The sequence below is a fragment of the Coprinopsis cinerea genome, assembly GCF_000182895.1.
Source record: "Coprinopsis cinerea okayama7#130 chromosome 4 map unlocalized cont3.4, whole genome shotgun sequence".
Classification (NCBI taxonomy): Eukaryota; Fungi; Basidiomycota; class Agaricomycetes; order Agaricales; family Psathyrellaceae; genus Coprinopsis; species Coprinopsis cinerea.
Genome location: NW_003307541.1, coordinates 127,670 through 146,193, shown reverse-complemented (window position 1 = coordinate 146,193; position 18,524 = coordinate 127,670). Strand labels below are relative to the sequence as shown.

The window sequence follows — 18,524 nt, the reverse complement described above, 5'->3', positions numbered from 1 at the left end:
TGAGGGAGCGAGCGAGGAGTCGGATGTTGTCTTCGCGTCCGTATTGAGCGAGGACGCTGGTGGACGTGGTGCCGAGGAAGGCTGATAAATTTCATTTGGGGATGGGTTGGTCGTTTGAAGACGGGTTTAAATGCGAAGGACTTTGATGAGCAACGTGTGGGCACTAGGGAGAAAGAAACTCGGGCACTTACCTTTGGCACGAAGCTCGGTAAGGAATGGTCGATGGGGTTTTTAAACTTGATTCTGAGGGCTCCCCTCCACCAAAGTTTCTTCTCTTTTATATGCAATGAAGTCCAGCCCACGCAATCTACTCGGATGACCAGAGCCGAGCACTCATCGATCGTCTCCTTTCTGTACGTCGGCGTGACGCGTGAAGTCAGCGCTCCCCAGTCTCCATCTCAGCCTCACCTCACTTCGGTAGATAATTTGGAAGGCTACCATGATTGTCACGGAGACGGGCAACGGTGGAACACCGCGAAAAGAAGTACGCACATGGCAGTCAAACAACCGATGGGAATTATTGACCGTCGTTGCAAAGGACGCATCCCAATCGGCAGTCGCTTTACCTTCAAACGAAGGTCAACATGAGTCAGTATCAGGAGTCCAACGACATGAACTTTCACAGTGTACATGAAAAGGACGGATGTTTCTAACCGCTGCCCAAGTGCTGCAACAAACGAATTCGAGGCCAAATTCTCCGTCAGCACTTCATGGACGGCTGCCCCTGGCCGACGCGTGAGATGGATCTCCTTTGCATCTGTCGCGTTATCTGGGGACGGGCATGCGAAGATCGCTGGCCATAGGACTACCCTCAAAGGCACGTTGAAGGGTCTTTACATCCGGTATCCGCAAAAATGGTTTCTGCAATGTCGCCGCAGGGTTTCATGATCTCTTTGTTTCGAACAACTCCAGACAACCGCCATGTCACCAATTGTTATTCCCATTCGAAGCGGGACCTAAATACATGATATTAGTCTATACTTTGATTCGTTAATTTCACGCACGAGATCCAGAAGATCGACGTGCAGTTAGAACTTCTAGCCCTACGGTGGTCACATCCCACCATTTCACCCGTCCGACTCTAGTTTACTTGCTCCTGCCGTAGATCTTCTCCAAGAAGCTGGTGAAGACATCCCGCTTCAACCCAGTCTTAGCCTCGTCGACGCTCGCGATTCGCCTTCTCACCTCGCCCACGACACCCTCCTCATACCGCTTGTAGTGGGCGGCGATATCCAACTCGCGGTACACCTCCTTGACCTTCTCCTCGTTCTCCTTGCTCTTCTTGCCGTAGTTGTCGTCGAGGATCTTCCTGAGCTCGGCCTTGCGTTCCTCGGAGAGGTTGGAGGTGGCTAGAGAGCCAGAGGCAGTAGGAGCGAAGGGGGTGGAAGCAGAAGCAGATGGCGAGTGGGCAGGGGCGGTGAGGACGAGGGCGGCGTTGACGACCCAGGAGCATTTATTGTCGATGATGTCGGTGCCGATCTTGCCGAGGACTTCGGGAGGGGCGGAGTAGTCGAGGTAGTCGTCCTGCACCTGGAAGTACTCGCCGAGAGGGATGAGGATGCTGAGGGCGGTCGTGTAGGGGTCGGCGGTTGGGTCAAGGGGTGCTGTACAGGAATTCAGTGGACAGCCAACACCAAACAGATAGACACTGACCTCCACCGAATCCACCGTTGAGGAAATCGAACCTGGGCTCCTTCTCGGGGAAAGGAATGCCGCAGATCATCATCGCGCATGCGACGGGGAGGTAGAAACTGTAGTAAGCGGTCTTGTAGACGACGATCAAACTAATGTCATGGTTAGATTGGGGACTGGAAACTACGAAGAAAGCACACACCGATGTCTCTCCAACGAGAACTTGGACAGGTCGACGACGTCTTCGGGAGCAGTGATCAGATCGACGAGTTGACCCATCTCGGTTTGGTAGGTAGTCTCGTGGAAGAGATCGACGAGGTCAGCGTAGAAGGACTCGCGTCTGAAAAGCGGGGTGAGTACACGACGAACATTGTATCCAGCGCGTAGAAACATACCTGAAGTACTTCTTGATCAACCAGTAAATTGGAGCTTCGAGCATGAAGCTGTCGTTGATCGCCAGCATGCCGACCTTGGGCACGCGATACCAGCAAGGCTGGCCGCGGCGAGTGATGGAAGCGTCCATGATGTCGTCGGAAACCAGGAAGAAGCCTTGGAGCTGTCAGTAAGGGGACAACACGTCAGTAATTCCTTAATACGGGATACAGGTGGTCAAAAACGGGAAGGAGAGGATCAGTTGATTGATGAGAATGTTTAAAACTCTCGCCAAAGGGGCCTTCCCCAGGTTCGAACGGTGAGGAAGAGAAGGAAAACCAAACAAGTTGAGTTGCCTGGAACTGCCTTGGTAGAAGAGGGAAGGGGCCAGGAACGTGATGGGGGTAGATCGTGGTCGAATTCATCTCGTCCGGGGAACCGTAAAGGCGACCATATGGATTCAAGGATGTAACCAGGTTGTGCACGCGCCGTCGCTCTTTGCAGGCCCTTGGGTAGACGGAACATAAACTCACCAGCTCGACACACCATCCCAAAACAGCTGCGCGCTTGTATTCTTCATCGGTGAGCTCACGTCCCTTGAGGATCTGGACAGTGTCACAAACGGACATGCCACGGTTGAGCTTGCCACCCGGGACGTTGTAGTCAAGGTTCTGCATCCGATATCCAATATCAGTACCAGTACCAGGATCGAGAAAAAGGTCACGCACGTTCTTGTACCATTCGACGGCCTCGGGAGGCATATGCTCGCCTTGGAAGTAGGCAAGGATCTCATCCCGAATCTCATTCCAAGCACCCTCGAACCTGGCCCTTCTCGCTGCTTTATCCGACATTGTGATATCTGGTGGTGGTGGTGGTGGTGGTGGGCGGTGGCGAAACCTGGGGTAACGGAAATCGACAATCAGCTCGGATTCTTCATCTTTCCCCCGTTTTAAAGGGAAAACAGCTCGGAAGCAATGTAGCTAACCCCCCGATTCAAGAACAATAAATGAGACGATAGGTGGATTGGGGTAGGGATGGTACGATGTGTAATAATGACATGACTGAAACGCGTCTTGTCATCGAAACCAGGACCGATCGTCCGCAGGCGTTTGCGAAGCTGGACCTGGGTGGACGTTGTAATATCGGTGCCATATAGGCTGGCACGGAGTACATCGAGTCTCGGTAGCCATCTCTCCAACGATCGTTACGCACCTTTGGCCGGTGCTTCCTGGTCCGATTCAGAGAATGACAGCAAACATCTACTCACCGATGAAGTTTATTGGATGATTCTCTTCGGATGCGACGAGGAAGGAGTGTCGACACGGAAGTAGACAGAAGGATGTGAATGGAAGAGAAAAGTGGTTCGATGGCGATGTCGGGATGATACCAACAAGATACCAATGGTAAAAATCAATTAAGCGATGGACCCAAGATTCTGATCCATCGCGGCCATCTCCTGCCCCTAAGTCGGTTCCTGCCGCAAACACTGAGTCGAGTAACCTTGCTGCAAAAGCTATAGCATATCGGATATGGTGTAACGGCTAACATTGCCGCCTCTCATATCAGAGAGTTTGCCCGCGGCAGCTCGGGGTTCGATTCCCCGTATCCGAATTTTTTGTTTTCATCCATGGACCTATGTCCCCAGTCCAAGCTTCTTCGCAGTCATCCCGGAACAATCATGGCGAATCGAAAGAAGATTGAATAAGGATCGACGGATGCTCCACTGCAATGGTCACAGGCATAGGCTGAACAACCACCCACGAATTCGTTCTTTCTACTGTTGCCAACTGCCATAATGAAGTTCACACTGCATAGAAGACAAAAGATACGGTCAGTTTCTATTGTTACCAACTGCCATATTATCAAGGAGAGTGCTCTCACAGAACGTACGTCTCCCTCGGATAAAATGAGAATGAAGGTCCTCCTTGGATTGTGTTGCATCCACACTTCCGCGAAATGACCCTTCTCTTCTCATTTCTGGCTCTCCCGAGCATCTTGCAACTGATCCTAGTATATCCCAGAGCTTCAGTCGCACTTCAATACGGCCTCGTCGAAACCTGGATCGGACCTACATTCTACGAGAAATTCGACTGGTTCTCCATTCCAGATTGGAGTCATGGGCGCGTGTAAGTAACTCACCGATAAAGCCTTGCGGAAACCTAACCTGTTACATGTTACCTCGGCGCTCGATTGGGACAGGAACTACACCGATCGCGAGACATCTCGCACTCTCAACCTCACCTATGCGTCAAGCGACACTTTTATTCTGCGTGGAGACTACAAGTCTGTTTTGTCCCCCACGGGACCAGGAAGGAACAGTGTAAGAATTAGGTCGAAAAGGAAGTTTAGTACCCATGTTGCTGTGTAAGGGATACCACGCTGAATCACCGAGATAGGACTCGCGCTTACATCTTGCCCAGATTTGATGTACGCCATATGCCTGAAGGATGTGGGTAAGTGTTGTAGCCGACTATGGGGTTCAAGATACGAGGAACTGATACGTCTTCCGCCAGAACGTGGCCTGCAATTTGGGAAACCGAGGAATCTGGATGGCCAAGCGGGGTAAGCGCTTATGTTTCGACTGCCTTTTACAGTAAAATTCGAACCTCAAGCGGAAATCTAGGGAGAACTCGACATCGTCGAAGGAATCAATAACCAAGGTCCCAACCTCGTGTCAGTGCATACTAGCCCTAGTGCGTACCTTTTTGTTCTTCCACATTTTCTCTTCTCTCCGGAATCACAGCTCGTACTACAGATTGCACCATGCCGAGAGAAGGAAGAGATATGAGCGGGTACATTTTCAATATTATATCTTGGCCATTGCGAAACGCTGACGACCGCGATTCGACAGTGCGCCGGTGAGCCTTACCTGCCATGGCGGTGGCTGCAACGTCCGCATGCCCAGCCAGAACAGCTTTGGGCCTGCATTCAATTCGAATGGCGGAGGATGGTGCGTTCGAAAATTCAATACATACTCCGCCTGTCAATCAGGCTTTGCCTGACGAAATGGGTTCTATGATCACACTTAGGTTTGCAGTGGAACGCCGTCCGAGTTTCATCAAAGTCTGGTTTTGGCCGAGGCGGGGAGCGGATGGGAGCTCTCCGCCGTCGAACCTCCCAGCTGATATACGTACCACAACTTCCAATAGGGTCAACACAGATAATTGGGTGCGTAGCTGGTTTTTTAAGCGTGAACTTTGAAGGAGGAGCTCAGCCACTTCAAGAGACGGCCGGCAGCGCTCTTCAACAGCGCCGCTGGTTCTTGCGACTTGGAATCCAAGTTCAAGCCAAACAATATCATTATTAATTTGAACTTCTGTGAGTGTTTCTGCTTCTGAATGTCAAGACCGCTCGTTCGAGCTTTCGTATTCTAGGCGGTGATTGGGCAGGGCCACAATATCCAGCCTCGGGTTGTCCAGGGACATGTGTGGGTGGGTATCTACGAGCATCTCCTGGAGTCTATGTCTAACGAGACAATCCTGCGATGAAGATTTTGTGAACAAGAATTCGAATTATTTTGGAGATGCCTACTTTGATATCGCTTCCATCCGAGTGTACATTTCTTGATTATCTACTAGTACTTGGAGTGATCATCTATTTGTACCACTATCAAGAATTTGAACAGAATAACTGGAATTATCGTTATAGAGTCGAAACTCCCTCCGAGGCGTGAGGATCTGGGAAATCCTGGATTCATGAGCTTTAACTTGGGTTAGGCCTCGTCGGCGAAGATCTACTTTGACCACTCAATGACTTCTTTGACAACAATCTTAAGGGAATAACATAAGGCGCATAATTAGTCAAGTGTTGAGATGGAAGGATACTTAGAGACTGTGTATAAGTGGCTCCGAGCGAGGACTGCGGACTTCAAATACTCCGGTTTCTACTCTCATATAATGGAATCCGTGACAAAAACATTCACCTATGATTAAGCGCCCTGATGCGGACCGGCGCTTAGGTGTGCGATGCATGGTGATTGGACAGTTGTGACCGGTGCCTTTTCATTCGTCAATTTCTGGAGGTGCGTAGATTAACCGTTACCCAGGAGTAATAATACCTCGAGTGAAGAAGGTGACAATAATCAGATAATCGGAATCGAGTCGAGCCCCCAGTGACAAACATCACCGATCGGGTTTATCTTGGTGCCAACTTATTACCATGTCTCTCCCCACCTATTTCCTTACAACTTCCCCGAAAATCTCAGTGGATGCGCGATTGTGTCCGGATACAGCCCATTGGCAGAATAAGCCGTGGGATAACTGATCTCACTCGAGCCTTCAACAACAATTTTACCCTCACTCCCTTCTTTCACTCAGACGCGGCTGCATTCTCTTGCTCACTCCATCTCTCAGCTGGAAACATCAAGAACCAACTGATGTCGAGCCCTCACGCGGTGTTCGTCGACAACTCCAACTTTGACCGAATTGTCTACCTTGGGCCGTGGCAATCGCTAGGTACCGGGGTCATCGAGACACCAGCCTGTAATGGCGGGTCTTATCAATGGCTGGGTACGACGAGTGAAGCTACGCGTGCCTCTGTGACTGTTTAATCGTACGCCGTTAATTATCCTGTATGCCTCCGGTGGGTGGTTGGTTAACTTTGCTCATCCGAGTCCCAACACCGAGATGGAACCGTTGTCTAGGCTGCTGGATGCCCGCCGGAGACGAGGGCGTAAAAAGTTACTTTTGAAGTTAACGTTGACTAACTTTGCCCGCCTAAGAACATAGAGCCTAACTTTTTCCCACGCATTCGAAAGTAACGTGCTAACTTTTGGCTAACTTTGGCTAACTTTCGTCCCCCTTACTGCCAGCCTGAGACGTACTTTCGACTTGGTAGGGAGGGGTTGTGTACGGGGCTCAAGAGCTACTTTATCTGGGGAGGGATGATGGTGCGAAGCCGAGAACAAAAGAAGAGCATGATAGTTTATTGTGCGTGCCAACCAGTTACCAAATGGATTCTTGAATATGTTGGCTCTTCTCGCGCAGTGATACACGATCCAGTTAGCACATCACGTATACAGATGTGCTAGGCCGTCTGTTTATTCTGGAAGTAAAAGGGCTAACTGTGGCTTCATTACATCGCGGTACAATCTTGAATCAATGTTTGTTGCCCTGGGCACCTCGACATCAGGACTCGGCTACCGTCTGCACTTGCCCCCATGATAATGAATACACAATTTCGGTCACAGTGGGGCAGAATCCAGTGTAAGTTCTTGATCACCCCGTCATGCGATGTGGGGACCGTGCCATCTCTTAACCCCTTACTGTAGAAACGAGATCCTATAGCCAGCTGTAAGTATGTACTCTCAGTCGTGCATATACTCTGAATCGACTGAGGTGTCCATTATAATAGGTGTCTATAATAAAGGGCTTTGCCCATTACAAGTCCGTTATGCCACCCACAATCGTGGTCAGAGGACGGTTGAGACACTTACAGGCCACCTCGTACTCACGCGACCCTGAACTCTTCATGCAATCCATCGCGAGAACTTAGTGCTTGACAACGCACGAAAAAAGTTAGCTTCACTCCAGTTACTTCCGCCTTACATTCCCCATATAAAAAGTTACTTTCGGCTAACTTTACGCTAACTTTTTCGGCAAAAGTAACTTTGCTGAAAAAAGTTAGAAAAAGTTAGTTTAGTAAGGAAAAGTTAGTTGAGAAAGTTACTTTTGTAACACCCGCCGGAGACTGGCCCTGCCGGACTACTTCACCTTCAGTTGGCATGTACTTACATGTACACCACTCCCATTGGCAGAGTTTCTCGCGGCAGAGGAAATATCAGTAGTAGAGCAGAGGGGTCTCATGGCCGAGCCAAGAATCGAACTTCGCTTAAGGATGCCATCAGTGTTTGGAATGCACATCGATGGCAAACACGGGCCGTCTCTGGAATCGTGACTCGCGGAGGCGAACTATCGCTCTTCCTTTCATCGCCGTTCACTCTTCTGTTATTTCTGCCTCGCCGTGCCCAGAATTGAAGAGCGGGCCCTTACCACAGACTCGGGCTTGAAGGAATCTCGGAGCGCCCACCTCTGATGGCAACAACCACGCGCACCGCCTCTGATTGTACCAATCATGGATTCCGAACCACGATGGGGCTTGCAGTTGTCCCCTACACAGCGCGCATTCACTCTTTCTGCTCCACTGCAGGATTTCAAATTCCCGAAGCCATTAGGCAAGACCTCTTGGGTTGTTCACCGCAAACCCTCCGAAAGCGCCACACCAACACAACCTCGCTCTTCCCTGATACATCCACGGTATCGAAACTCTGGTAGCCTTCTACGACGTACATAGTACTCTCTGACACGTCGACAAAAGCCAAGATGCAGCTATTCTCAAAGGCGGGACTGGTCAACTTCCTCGTTGTCTCTCTAGGCCTGGCGAGACTGGCAGCCGCCTCTTCCCCCGAATCGCTCGTGGAACGCGACCTGGATGCAGCCGAACTCGAAGCGCGAAGCGGTGCATCTTTCGAGGAAGGTCTCGGTCTGAGAAGCGTCTACGATTTCGAGGACGACATTGGTCTGAGAAGCGTCTACAATTTCGAGGACATCGAACAGCGCATCGATGGCATCCTAGAAGACATCGCGCTGCGCGAGCCAGATGTCGAACTCGACGCGAGAGAACCCGGCCACCATTCGCACGACCACCACCACCACCATAACCGCCGCCTCCACGACCACTCGCACTCCTCCCGCCACGCCCACTCCCGCACCAACAGGCACCGTAAGCCCAAATCTAAATCCCAGTCGACGGCGGACCACGAGGCCTACTTAACCGACCCACACTACAACCCACGCCTCCACCGGCCCCCACCTCTCAAATTCCACCCGATAAAATGCAAAGCCGTGACCAAGCTCATCCACACGTACCACAACGTTAACCGGGCGTACAGGATCTGGGGCGAGCGGTACCGTGTTGCGCGGAGGCTCGTGCGGACGGGGAGGCTGAGCGATGGGCGGGTTGTTGATGAGCGCGTGAGGAGGAGGGTTGAGAGGCTGATGGGGTCGATTAGGGAGAAGATGGAGCAGAGGAAGAGGTATATGAAGAAGTTGGTTTGGGCGTTGTTGATGCAGGGAAGGCCGATTCGTTGATTTTACTTTTATGAGAACGGTGCTTGTGTGGGAGACTATTTCTCTCTCTTTTTGTATGATAGAGGGATAATGTTAACTTATTTTTAGAACTTTGGGACCTGGAACTCGGAAGATTAGCCCTGGAGAAACGACGTTCTGCCCTTGGAGTTGGAGGATCGTTCGAACATGATGCTCTCGGGTGCATTTTCTCTTTTGTTGCTGGGAGCACAGCTGGGTCGACAGGTCGTCGCTGTGACCCTCTGTGACCGCTCACCGCGCTCATCATCATCAAGCCACAAGGTCCAATCACCCCTTTGACGAGAGAGCCACAGATGTGCCAGACGCCGTTCGGAAGAGCCATGATGGCCTGCTTCGTAAATGCTGCGCCGGCGCCTCGACTGAAACACCATCGAGTGATGGGCGCTCATCACAGGCTTGGCTCTTTCAAGTTGTAAGTATCCAGTTCCCTTCGGTTGTTCAGCTCATGCACCTATACCCTCACTCATCCTTAGATAGAGTACCCAATAAACAACCGAAACTCCCCATATAAAAGAAGCTACAACTACGAATACGTCCTGAGGCCCAAAGTCCAGAGAACCCAGAGCAATGGGGGTAAAAACTTCCGACAGCCGACTCATCGTCTTCATCAATCATTCTCAAGCACCCAAAGCGGCTAGCTCCTCGAGGGGTTGCAAACACCCGAATTTCGCACCAATTGATTGAAGAGTTTCAACGCAATGCCGCAATGATGATTCCACGAATCGAGCCTAGATTCCATGGGCAATGGGACACCGGAGCTCTTGGTTGGCGCTCTTGGCTCTGTTGCATGAGGCACCGCCCGTACCAAATTAAACACCAAACAGCGGGCAGAGCGCATTTCGGTTATACGAAACCCTATAAGATGGTGGTGGTTTTTCCGACGGTGGATGGTTTTTGCTTTACTGGTAAAGTCACCCATCCACTGCCCCACTCACTCGCTCGCTACAGGATTTGCATAATTTATCTCGTTTCAATTACGTCCTGTAAGTCTTTCCTCGCTCGAGTCTGTTTCGTATGGAGAAGTACTAATCGCCTACGATGCTCAGTTTAGACGCGCCACCACCACCCACAACTCACACCAAATATCACACATACCACCACCCACGCCAGAACCGCACCAATGCGATTCAACCTCTCCCCCTCCTTCATCCTCCTCTCCCTCCTCTTCTCCTCCTCCACCAACATCCTCGCCTTCACCCCTCCCTCCGATGACGCGTTTGACGCCCGTGCAGTAGGAGGCGCGATGTCCCTAAACGACGAGCTCTCAGCTCGTGGGATGCTCAAGCAGGAGGTGGACATGGAGTTGAGGGCGTTGATTGATGAACTCAGTGGGTCTTATGAGGCGAGGGAGTTTGGGGATGTCTACGAGCGGGATTTCGATGGTGAACTCTATGAGCGGGACTTCGATGGTGAACTATATGAGCGGGACCTCGACGGCTCGGACGACTGGTATTCTGCCCGGGACATCGACGACGACCGGTACTCCGCTCGCACCTTCGACGACGACAAAAGCACCCTCTTCCTCCGCGAGCTCAACGACGAAATCGAACTCGCCCTCCGCAAAATCGAGTTGAACGACCGGATTGACAAGGTACTACGCCAACTCGAGCTGGTGGATGCGATTGAACTCGCCGCGCGTTCGACGCCTGGCTCCAGTAGTAATGAGGACGCTACACCCAAGGCACCTAAAGCGCGTAAACTCCTGCGACAAACTAAGAACTTGCGAGGATCCACCTCATCCTCCGCCTCCGAACCACAACTCCCAGCAGACGTCGAAAAGTTCGCAGCAGAGATCAACTCTGAGCTAGCCTCCATACCCGATTCGGAAATCGCACCCATCGACGCAAATCAAGTCACCACCAACCTCGTTCTCTTCCACAAATCCGCTCTGATCTTGAAGAAGTGGGTGGATAGGTTGGAGGAGGCGGAGGAACAGGGTGATAAAGAGGGTATTAGGGAGGCGGAGAGGAAGGTACAGGATTGGAGGGTTAATACGAGGATTTATATGTGGGCTGTTCTGGCGAATGGGGAGAAGGATCCGGAGAGGTATGGGAGGAGGAGAGGTGGGGGGAAGGGAGGGAAGGGGAAGGGGGTGGTGGGGAAGAGAGCGGAGGTTGTGAAGAAGGCGGAGGAGATGAGGAAGGAGGAGGAGGGTGCGAAGGGGAAGGCAAAGAAGACTCCGCCGGTTAAGAAGGATGCGGTTCCTCCCCCGCAGAAGCAGAAGCCGGCCCCTGCCCCGTCCAAGGAGGCTCCGTCGGCTAAGAAGGATGCGTAGTACTTAGGCGACTTTGTGGTTTGGGGATTGTTGTTTATTGATCTATATGTATACCCGATCTGTATAATACCGGTTACTTTGTTGTAATTCCATTTTACTTTTCGTTTATTTATTCTTGACACTGGACCATGACTTGATGGACGACGGATCTGCTGTGCGCCGATTGAAGATTCAAAGTGTTTACTCGTTATCCAAGAGAATAGGTAGATTAAATTTAAAGTAACAAGTGTGTACTTGTGCGGTAGAGTATGTAAGACTAATATTTGAAGGTGTCGAATGGAACTAGTAAAGACAATCGATCGGAACTAGATCCAACCCATTCAACGCAGGCCTACACCACCGTACACGTATTTCCTGCCTTCAAGTTCTGCCTTCTTCAGCTTCTTGCCTTTGGCGCTAGGAGTCGAACTTGCAATTGCATTCGGCTGAACCACGCCGCCGGCAGCCTTCAAGGTCAAGTTTCGAGAGCTCAGACCAGTCGGATTTCCAGAGGTCGAGTTTCGAGAGCCCTTCAACATGGTCAAGTTCCAGCGAGAGCTCAACACTGATGACGAGGTTTTCTGTTTAGCAGGATCCGGCTTCCAGTTGATGACATCGGGGCCATCTCCGATGCAGTAAATGGGGTCGACCCAGTCTGCGGGGACGGTGGATAAGAAGATGGATTTTCCGACGGTGCGGGGCATGGTTTATTTAAGGTGCTTTCTGAATAAGCTTCCTGAGAGGTCTTTGAGAGGGGGGTTCTCTGAGAAGCCTTTTAATTTTGAGAGGTCTTTGGTATTAGGAGCGGGTTGTGTGTTGCGACTGTGGCGTGTTCTGAGGTAGATGCTGGGGTAAACGGGTAAGAAGGAGGACGGTGAGCGTCATTTTATTCTTTTATATGGGAAGTCCTAGGAGAAGAAGTGGAAACAAAAGCAAAGGCTAGGGTCAAGGCGCTTTGGATCCGATGGTCCAAGCATAGTATCGGCGTCCGAGGAGGATTGTTATTATTTCTGTTGGTAACGCGAAAGCCATCCTCAGCCTGAGCGTATCAGAGTTTAGGAGATGGTTTATTATAGAGTCAGTTGTGACTGATAACAGATGTATCGAGGTCCTTGTTATTCGACCCCAGTATGCCTTCAAGTCTACTTGGACGTTTAAATTGGTCGTCAGTGGAAGGCAGCAGGAGTCCATCCCATGCTGTGTTCACAAATCACTGCCGCTGTGAAACTCATAGGCAGGAAATGGAAGTTCAGCGATCTATTTCGCAAATGTGTTCACGATACAGGCGTTTCTTTCACTCTTCTGGCGAGGAATTTCAGACCTTTCTCTAAGATTCGGGGCCGACTTTGATGGCCGTTGATGGGATCAGAGCCTGATGTCATGGGCTTTTTGATGCCGAGCGACCGCGTCTGCGCTGTCAACTTTTGCGTCGGTCGTCACCCTCGTCGTTCCTCTCTCAGCACCCACCATGGCCTCGTCATTCCTCTTCCGCCGCGTCGCCCAACAAACTGCACGAACTGGCCGAGTCCAGTGGGCCCCTCGATTCTACTCGACTGGAAAGCCAAACCCGTACGGATCCTCTTCCTCCTCGTCGTCGTTTGCTGCTACTTTGGCGATTGTAGGCGCGGCGGGAACCGGCGTCGTCGCCTACAATCTGCTCAGCAATGACTCTCTCAAGACTGTTTATGCTGACTCTGCTGCTTCTTTCTCTTCTTCGTGGCCATGGGGTGCAACCAACGACAACAACAACCTCGATGACGGAACCGCCAAATTCACGTACCATGTGTCGAAAACGGTCACCAAATCTGTTACGACTACCGACTTGGATGGGACGTCGACTACTACGACTGCGTCGGCTACTGCGTCGAAATCCATGGAACGTGACGTGCCTGCTACGTTTGCGATGAATTGGTGGGGTTGGTGGCCTTTTGGCGGTGGTGGTGACGCGACGGCGAAAACGGACGGCGCTACCGAAACTGCTCCTGCTCCTGCTCCGCGTGACTTGAGCAGAGCGAATGTCTACGTGAGTCTTCGTTTTTCTGTCACTTTCTGAGCTCGTTCCCCACTCCCACTCACGATTATGTCACTAACTCGTCCAACAGTTCAACATTGCCATCAACAACGAGCCCAAGGGTCGCATCGTCTTCAAGCTCTTTGATGACCTTGTCCCCAAAACCGCCAAGAACTTCCGTGAACTCGCTACTGGCGAACATGGCTTCGGGTATGCTGGCAGCGGTTTCCACCGTATCATTCCCAACGTGAGTCTTCGTTCTGTCTCTGATTCAGGGCGAGACGCGGTCGGAGGTAGCAATATGGCTTTGAAAGCCGGGTCAGACTCGGTAATCATGCTCTCGTTGCCTGAAATTCGACCTGGCTCTTTTCCTCCGTGCCGCGGCTGATTCGCTACGTTTCTCGAGAAAAAGACTGACCGAGTTGGTGCGTGTAGTTCATGATCCAGGGTGGTGACTTCACCAACCACAACGGCACTGGTGGCAAGTCTATCTACGGTCCTCGCTTCCCTGGTGAGAAACATCCCTTCCTTGGTCGTGACAGTGACTCGTGACTGACGATGCCCTAGACGAGAACTTTGCTTTGAAGCACAGCAAGCCTGGTCTCCTCTCCATGGCTAACGCCGGTCCCAACACCAACGGAAGCCAGTTCTTCATCACCACCGTCGTCACTCCTTGGGTACGTGTTCTTCCCCTCACCGCTCGACTCTATTTATGCTGACTGTCTCTCTCGTCTAGCTTGATGGCCGCCACACCGTCTTTGGCGAGGTCGTCGAGGGTATGGAGCTCGTCAAGGAGATTGAGAGCGTTGGATCTGGCAGCGGCCGACCCTCGAAGAAGGTTACCATCAGCGAGTGTGGTGTCCTCGACCAGGTTGACTAATCCAATTCCATTCGTCGTTTACCACTGCGACTACGTCGTAATCCAAAAGAAATATGTAGCACATTTCGTATAATGCATTAATTTTTCTTGACATTTGCAGACTTGAGAAGTGAGGGTGGTGGGCAAGTACGTGAAGCAATGCCCTCCTCTCTGGGATGTCCATCTACACGAGGATTTACCTTTCTAGATGTGGTTGCCCTTCGGGCATGTTCATTATGGACGTTGCGCATGCGGGAATGCATGGCGCTGGTTTAAGCGCCCTGGTGCCTGAGGCCGGCGTCTGTCTATATCTACTAAGGCTGCTAGTGTAGACAGACCACTGGTGACTCTTGTTTCATAGACGAAGCCGGCGCTTGGACGCGCGGTGACCATGATTGTCTGAATCGGGCAAGTAGCTGCGCGCGGACAAGCGGGTGGTCGAGGACCCACTGGCAGGAGAACATACATGTGCGCAGTGAGGTGTCAAAGCGGATATGCGCTTTGACGATATCTCTGGTAGTAAGACTTGGTACTACAGCGACGGGGCACCTGTATTTAAAGAGCCAGTTCTAAAAAGAGAACTCCCTGTATACTTCCATCCCCCGTCCTTCCATCCATATCCGTTGTTGAACTAATCTCAGATCTGCGAAAACGAATCATTCAATGTCACAGTCCCGCCAACGATACAGATTCCCCCCTGGGCCCGCCGCTGACCAACGATTGGCCCGCTCCAATGAACCTGGACACCCGATCCTGGACGTCTCCGGCCCAGGTCGGTGCTTGGAGTTCATCTTGGTGATTATCACCCGAGCACTCTTCCCAGAGCACACCCACAAGTCCTCTGCAAACGCCGGTGGGAGTAAAGGTGTCAAGACTCGGTAAGTCAACCGCTCACAAATAATATAATACATACTAGCTAATGGCCTTAACTAACGTTACCCCCTTTTTTCTTTTTCTTTTTCAAAAGGCTCATCGAAAAAGCATTCTACAAAGCTCTAGAACGGGTGAGGATTCACCACTTGGAATGGTTCAGGTTGTACACCCGGCCTTCCTTTATGGCTGCTTACTTTGTCTTGACCGTGTTCAAGGGGCATCATCACTTGGAGGGAATCGAGTTCAACGAGCCGTTGGAAGAGTCGGTGGCCGAGGTCATAGTGCGGACGTTCGCTCTGTTCTACACTATCGCTTCAAAGTGGCAGCACGATCCGCACGGCGCTCATATCACCAGGTGAGTTTCTTGTTATACAATTACCTCAACTTTTGTTGGACAAGGAACAAGTACTAACGCGTTGGTTATATCCCTTTTTCTCTCTTTTCCACAGCACTAAATTCTTTTTCGGAGATTCTCCAGCCTTGACACGCGAGTGGTACAAGCGGTGGGTGCGCGACCTGGAGCGCGCCGTCCTGCCCGTGCTCGACTACAACATCGCCGTCACACCAGACTCGCAGTGGGCCCCCTTCCTCGCGTACCTCTTCGTCCTAACCCGCGACGACGACGCTCTCAAGGTGATCCATGAGTCCACTTTGCCCACGCTCAGGTGCCTGGAGGGGTGCGAGGCGTCGGTGGCGGGGCAGGTCCCGATTCCGGGCAGGCTGCTCCTGATGGATCGGGGGGAGCTCATGCGGGAGGTGCAGGAAAGCCGGGCTGTTGTTGGGGAGGCTGTACCGTGGTTTGTTACGGAGCTTTGTGGTGATGTTGCAAAGTTTACTCAGTGATTGGGCCCCTGTCACTCGGGCGGATTTTCTGTGAGTTGGGCGCGCCTCGTCGGGTTTGTCAAGGGTTTTCTTTTGTTCTCTCTGAATAACCCTGAATCTCTCTCTCTCTCTACGTCTCTCTTTCTCTCTCTCTCTGCGTCTAGATACAATGACGGTAAATTCTAATTCTTTTGATTTCTCCTTCTTACCTTTTTAATAGTACATGCATACGACGACGAGTGATGTTTCGAGGAGAAAACAATATATCGAAGAGTTAACTTTGAAGGAAAACAATAAATCGATGAGTTAACGTTGAAAGAAAACAAATATATCAATGAGTTACCTTGACTACTCTCTACTAAGTAGGAGTGAATCGACGTGAAGCCACATCCAATGACCACATGGCATGGGAGTAAGTTAAGAAACGAGCTGAAACGAGTCTCAAGTCTCGACGTAATTGAGCCAACCCTCTATAAGTATAAGTATACATACTAACCGTCAACCCAACCCTGGCAATCAGGTGAGCCCGGGCCCGGGGTGGTTGGCAGAGCTAACAAGCCGTCAAGCCGTTTAAAGTTTAAAGCCTACCCGACTCGGACAGTAGATCCTAATACATAGCTATTAGCACCTTTGGTGGGGAGCAGACTGAGAATTTCGGAAACACACTATATGTGGGTCGGCCTCAGGCTGATCGGCCTGTCTGTCCTGTCTCTCTGCGCCCAGAATCCACAGTAAGTATCAAGTAACAGCCACTTTGAACACGCGAGGCGACTCGGAGAGCCAGAAATCCAGATGATATGAAAGGCGAGTGCTTACTATGCACCTAGTAGCGTACTCAGAAGTACACACTTGATCGGAAAAGTTGGCGCCCAGATTGATTGTTAATTGGTACATGATGTAACCATGGGCGTCTATTGTTATTTGTCAAGGAGATCATGATGGTCACGGGTTCTTCTCTCTCTCTCTCCCCTCTCTCAAGCGGGCCGGCGCGCTTGGACACACTGTCTGTCCCGGACCATCGCCATTGTCCGAATCGGGTATGCGGATGTACGCGGAGAGTGGCGAGGGCCCAAGATACACACCATACGCGCCGTCAATGGCCAGCGCGGGGTAATAGTTAGTAGTGGGCCACTGGTTGTGAACTCGACCTCGGTGTCAAAGCGGGACGCGCTTTGACACTATGTCGCCTGGTAGAGACTCTCGGCGCCTGGCAGTCACGGTGTATTTAAAGAACCCAGGTCTAGACAAAGTGGGATAATCTACCAGTGTGTACCACAACATCGATATATCCCAACCCCGTCGTCGACCTTGAACAGAAAACACGAATTGAATTGAATTGAATTGAATCGAATCGAATATCCCATCTCGGAAACTCGATGTCGTTCAACAACGCTGCTGCTGCGCAACGGTTGGCCCGCTCCACCGAAGCTGGGCACCCTATCCTGGACGTCGCCCAAGGTCGGTGCTTGGAGCTCATCCTAATCATCATCGCTAGAACGCTCTTCCCCAGCCGCGTCGCCGAAGGCAGCGGGCCCAGGGCTACTCAGTAAGTCTTCGTCTTCAACTCCCCATGACCATAACAACAAAAATACTAACGACCACCCCTTTTTGTTATTATTCTTTACAGGCTTAACGCCGCTTTCGGTATAGCTTGGAGACGGCTGAGCATTCACCACTGGAACTACTTTGGTTTGTACGCCCGGCCTGCTTTCATGGCTGTCTACCTCATCTTGGCTGTGTTCAAGGACCACAGTTTGGACGGGATGGAGTTTTACGAGCCGTTTGAAGAGTCCGCGGCAGAGGTTATCGTGAGGACTTTTTCCCTCTTTTACGTCGTCGCTTCAAAGTGGCAGCAGGACGGGCATAGTGGGCACATCACTCAGTGAGTTCTTATTTACTTACATAATTTATCATCTCAACTCCCCTGATATAAATCGTTGTACTAACCCGTTATTTTTTTTCTTGCAGCACTAAATTCTATTTCGGCGAGAAGAACACGATGGACCAGTGGTACAAACGGTGGGTCACCGACTTGGAACGGTTCCTCCTCCCCGCGCTGGACTACAACATCGCCGTCACGTCCACGCAGTGGGCACCCTTCCTCGCCTACCTCTTCTTCCTCACCCGCGACGACCCGGGCCTCACCGCCCTCCACCAGCCCACTCTACCCACCCTGCTCTGCCTCGAGGGCTGCTCGTCCTCGATCGCAGGGCAGGTACACATCCCCGATAGACTCGCTGAGCTCCAGTCGATGGAGGAGGTGAGGCGGGATGTGGTCCATGGACGGAGGGTCGTTGCGGACGCTGTACCCGGATTTATTAGGGAGCTTTGCGGCGACGTTGCAAGGTTTAGGTGGGCCCCTGTTACGCGGATTGATCAGTTGGCTGTAGTCAATGGGGGTGAGCTATCCGTGGCCGGTTTGAGGTTCTAAAGGGCGAGCTTACTAGAGTTTTCTTTCCTTCTTTCTCTCTCACTCTCTCTCCCTATTTCTCTCTTTCTTTATCTCTCTCTCTAATTTTTCTTTCTCTCCTTTCTTTCTCTTCGCTCCCAGACACAAAAAAGGCGCGAAAACGCATCGTATATCATGAAAGCGAC

General features: G+C 51.4%; 8 protein-coding genes and 1 non-coding gene across 9 annotated transcripts; 7 read left to right on the top strand and 2 right to left on the bottom strand.

Annotated features, from left to right (window-relative positions):
- Positions 1 to 910: 910 nt before the first annotated feature.
- Positions 911 to 3,365, bottom strand: CC1G_02580 (farnesyldiphosphatesynthetase). The gene is made up of 7 exons (XM_001840065.2): positions 3,272 to 3,365; positions 2,733 to 2,901; positions 2,538 to 2,675; positions 2,028 to 2,188; positions 1,835 to 1,972; positions 1,654 to 1,784; positions 911 to 1,604 (listed from the first exon to the last, which is right to left on the bottom strand). The coding sequence occupies exons 2-7, from the start codon at positions 2,853 to 2,855 to the stop codon at positions 1,087 to 1,089; spliced, it is 1,209 nt and encodes a 402-aa protein (XP_001840117.1). The 5' UTR covers positions 2,856 to 2,901; positions 3,272 to 3,365; the 3' UTR covers positions 911 to 1,086.
- Positions 3,366 to 3,527: 162 nt separating this feature from the next.
- On the top strand, positions 3,528 to 3,615 carry CC1G_20079. The gene has a single exon. It is a non-coding gene; the product is annotated as a tRNA-Glu (tRNA).
- A 184-nt stretch (positions 3,616 to 3,799) lies between these two features.
- On the top strand, positions 3,800 to 6,423 carry CC1G_02579 (hypothetical protein; the record flags this gene model as incomplete). Its single annotated transcript, XM_001840064.2, has 10 exons — positions 3,800 to 3,890; positions 4,026 to 4,130; positions 4,425 to 4,457; positions 4,518 to 4,566; positions 4,856 to 4,954; positions 5,154 to 5,172; positions 5,208 to 5,322; positions 5,583 to 5,673; positions 5,963 to 6,025; positions 6,321 to 6,423. 10 exons carry the CDS (start codon positions 3,800 to 3,802, stop codon positions 6,421 to 6,423), a joined length of 768 nt encoding a protein of 255 aa, XP_001840116.2.
- Positions 6,424 to 8,324: 1,901 nt separating this feature from the next.
- Positions 8,325 to 9,092, top strand: CC1G_02578 (hypothetical protein; the record flags this gene model as incomplete). The annotated part of the gene is made up of 1 exon (XM_001840063.1): positions 8,325 to 9,092. One exon carries the CDS (start codon positions 8,325 to 8,327, stop codon positions 9,090 to 9,092), a length of 768 nt encoding a protein of 255 aa, XP_001840115.1.
- Positions 9,093 to 10,230: 1,138 nt separating this feature from the next.
- Positions 10,231 to 11,385, top strand: CC1G_02577 (hypothetical protein; the record flags this gene model as incomplete). Its single annotated transcript, XM_001840062.1, has 1 exon — positions 10,231 to 11,385. One exon carries the CDS (start codon positions 10,231 to 10,233, stop codon positions 11,383 to 11,385), a length of 1,155 nt encoding a protein of 384 aa, XP_001840114.1.
- Positions 11,386 to 11,705: 320 nt separating this feature from the next.
- Positions 11,706 to 12,068, bottom strand: CC1G_02576 (hypothetical protein; the record flags this gene model as incomplete). The annotated part of the gene is made up of 1 exon (XM_001840061.1): positions 11,706 to 12,068. The coding sequence occupies one exon, from the start codon at positions 12,066 to 12,068 to the stop codon at positions 11,706 to 11,708; it is 363 nt and encodes a 120-aa protein (XP_001840113.1).
- A 764-nt stretch (positions 12,069 to 12,832) lies between these two features.
- Positions 12,833 to 14,255, top strand: CC1G_02575 (peptidyl-prolyl cis-trans isomerase B; the record flags this gene model as incomplete). The annotated part of the gene is made up of 5 exons (XM_001840060.1): positions 12,833 to 13,387; positions 13,467 to 13,622; positions 13,811 to 13,886; positions 13,943 to 14,052; positions 14,112 to 14,255. 5 exons carry the CDS (start codon positions 12,833 to 12,835, stop codon positions 14,253 to 14,255), a joined length of 1,041 nt encoding a protein of 346 aa, XP_001840112.1.
- A 642-nt stretch (positions 14,256 to 14,897) lies between these two features.
- On the top strand, positions 14,898 to 15,950 carry CC1G_02574 (hypothetical protein; the record flags this gene model as incomplete). Its single annotated transcript, XM_001840059.2, has 4 exons — positions 14,898 to 15,112; positions 15,202 to 15,462; positions 15,557 to 15,772; positions 15,827 to 15,950. The coding sequence occupies 4 exons, from the start codon at positions 14,898 to 14,900 to the stop codon at positions 15,948 to 15,950; spliced, it is 816 nt and encodes a 271-aa protein (XP_001840111.2).
- Positions 15,951 to 17,305: 1,355 nt separating this feature from the next.
- CC1G_02573 (hypothetical protein) lies at positions 17,306 to 18,360 on the top strand (the record flags this gene model as incomplete). Its single annotated transcript, XM_001840058.1, has 3 exons — positions 17,306 to 17,475; positions 17,557 to 17,811; positions 17,898 to 18,360. 3 exons carry the CDS (start codon positions 17,306 to 17,308, stop codon positions 18,358 to 18,360), a joined length of 888 nt encoding a protein of 295 aa, XP_001840110.1.
- Between the last annotated feature and the right edge of the window lie 164 nt (positions 18,361 to 18,524).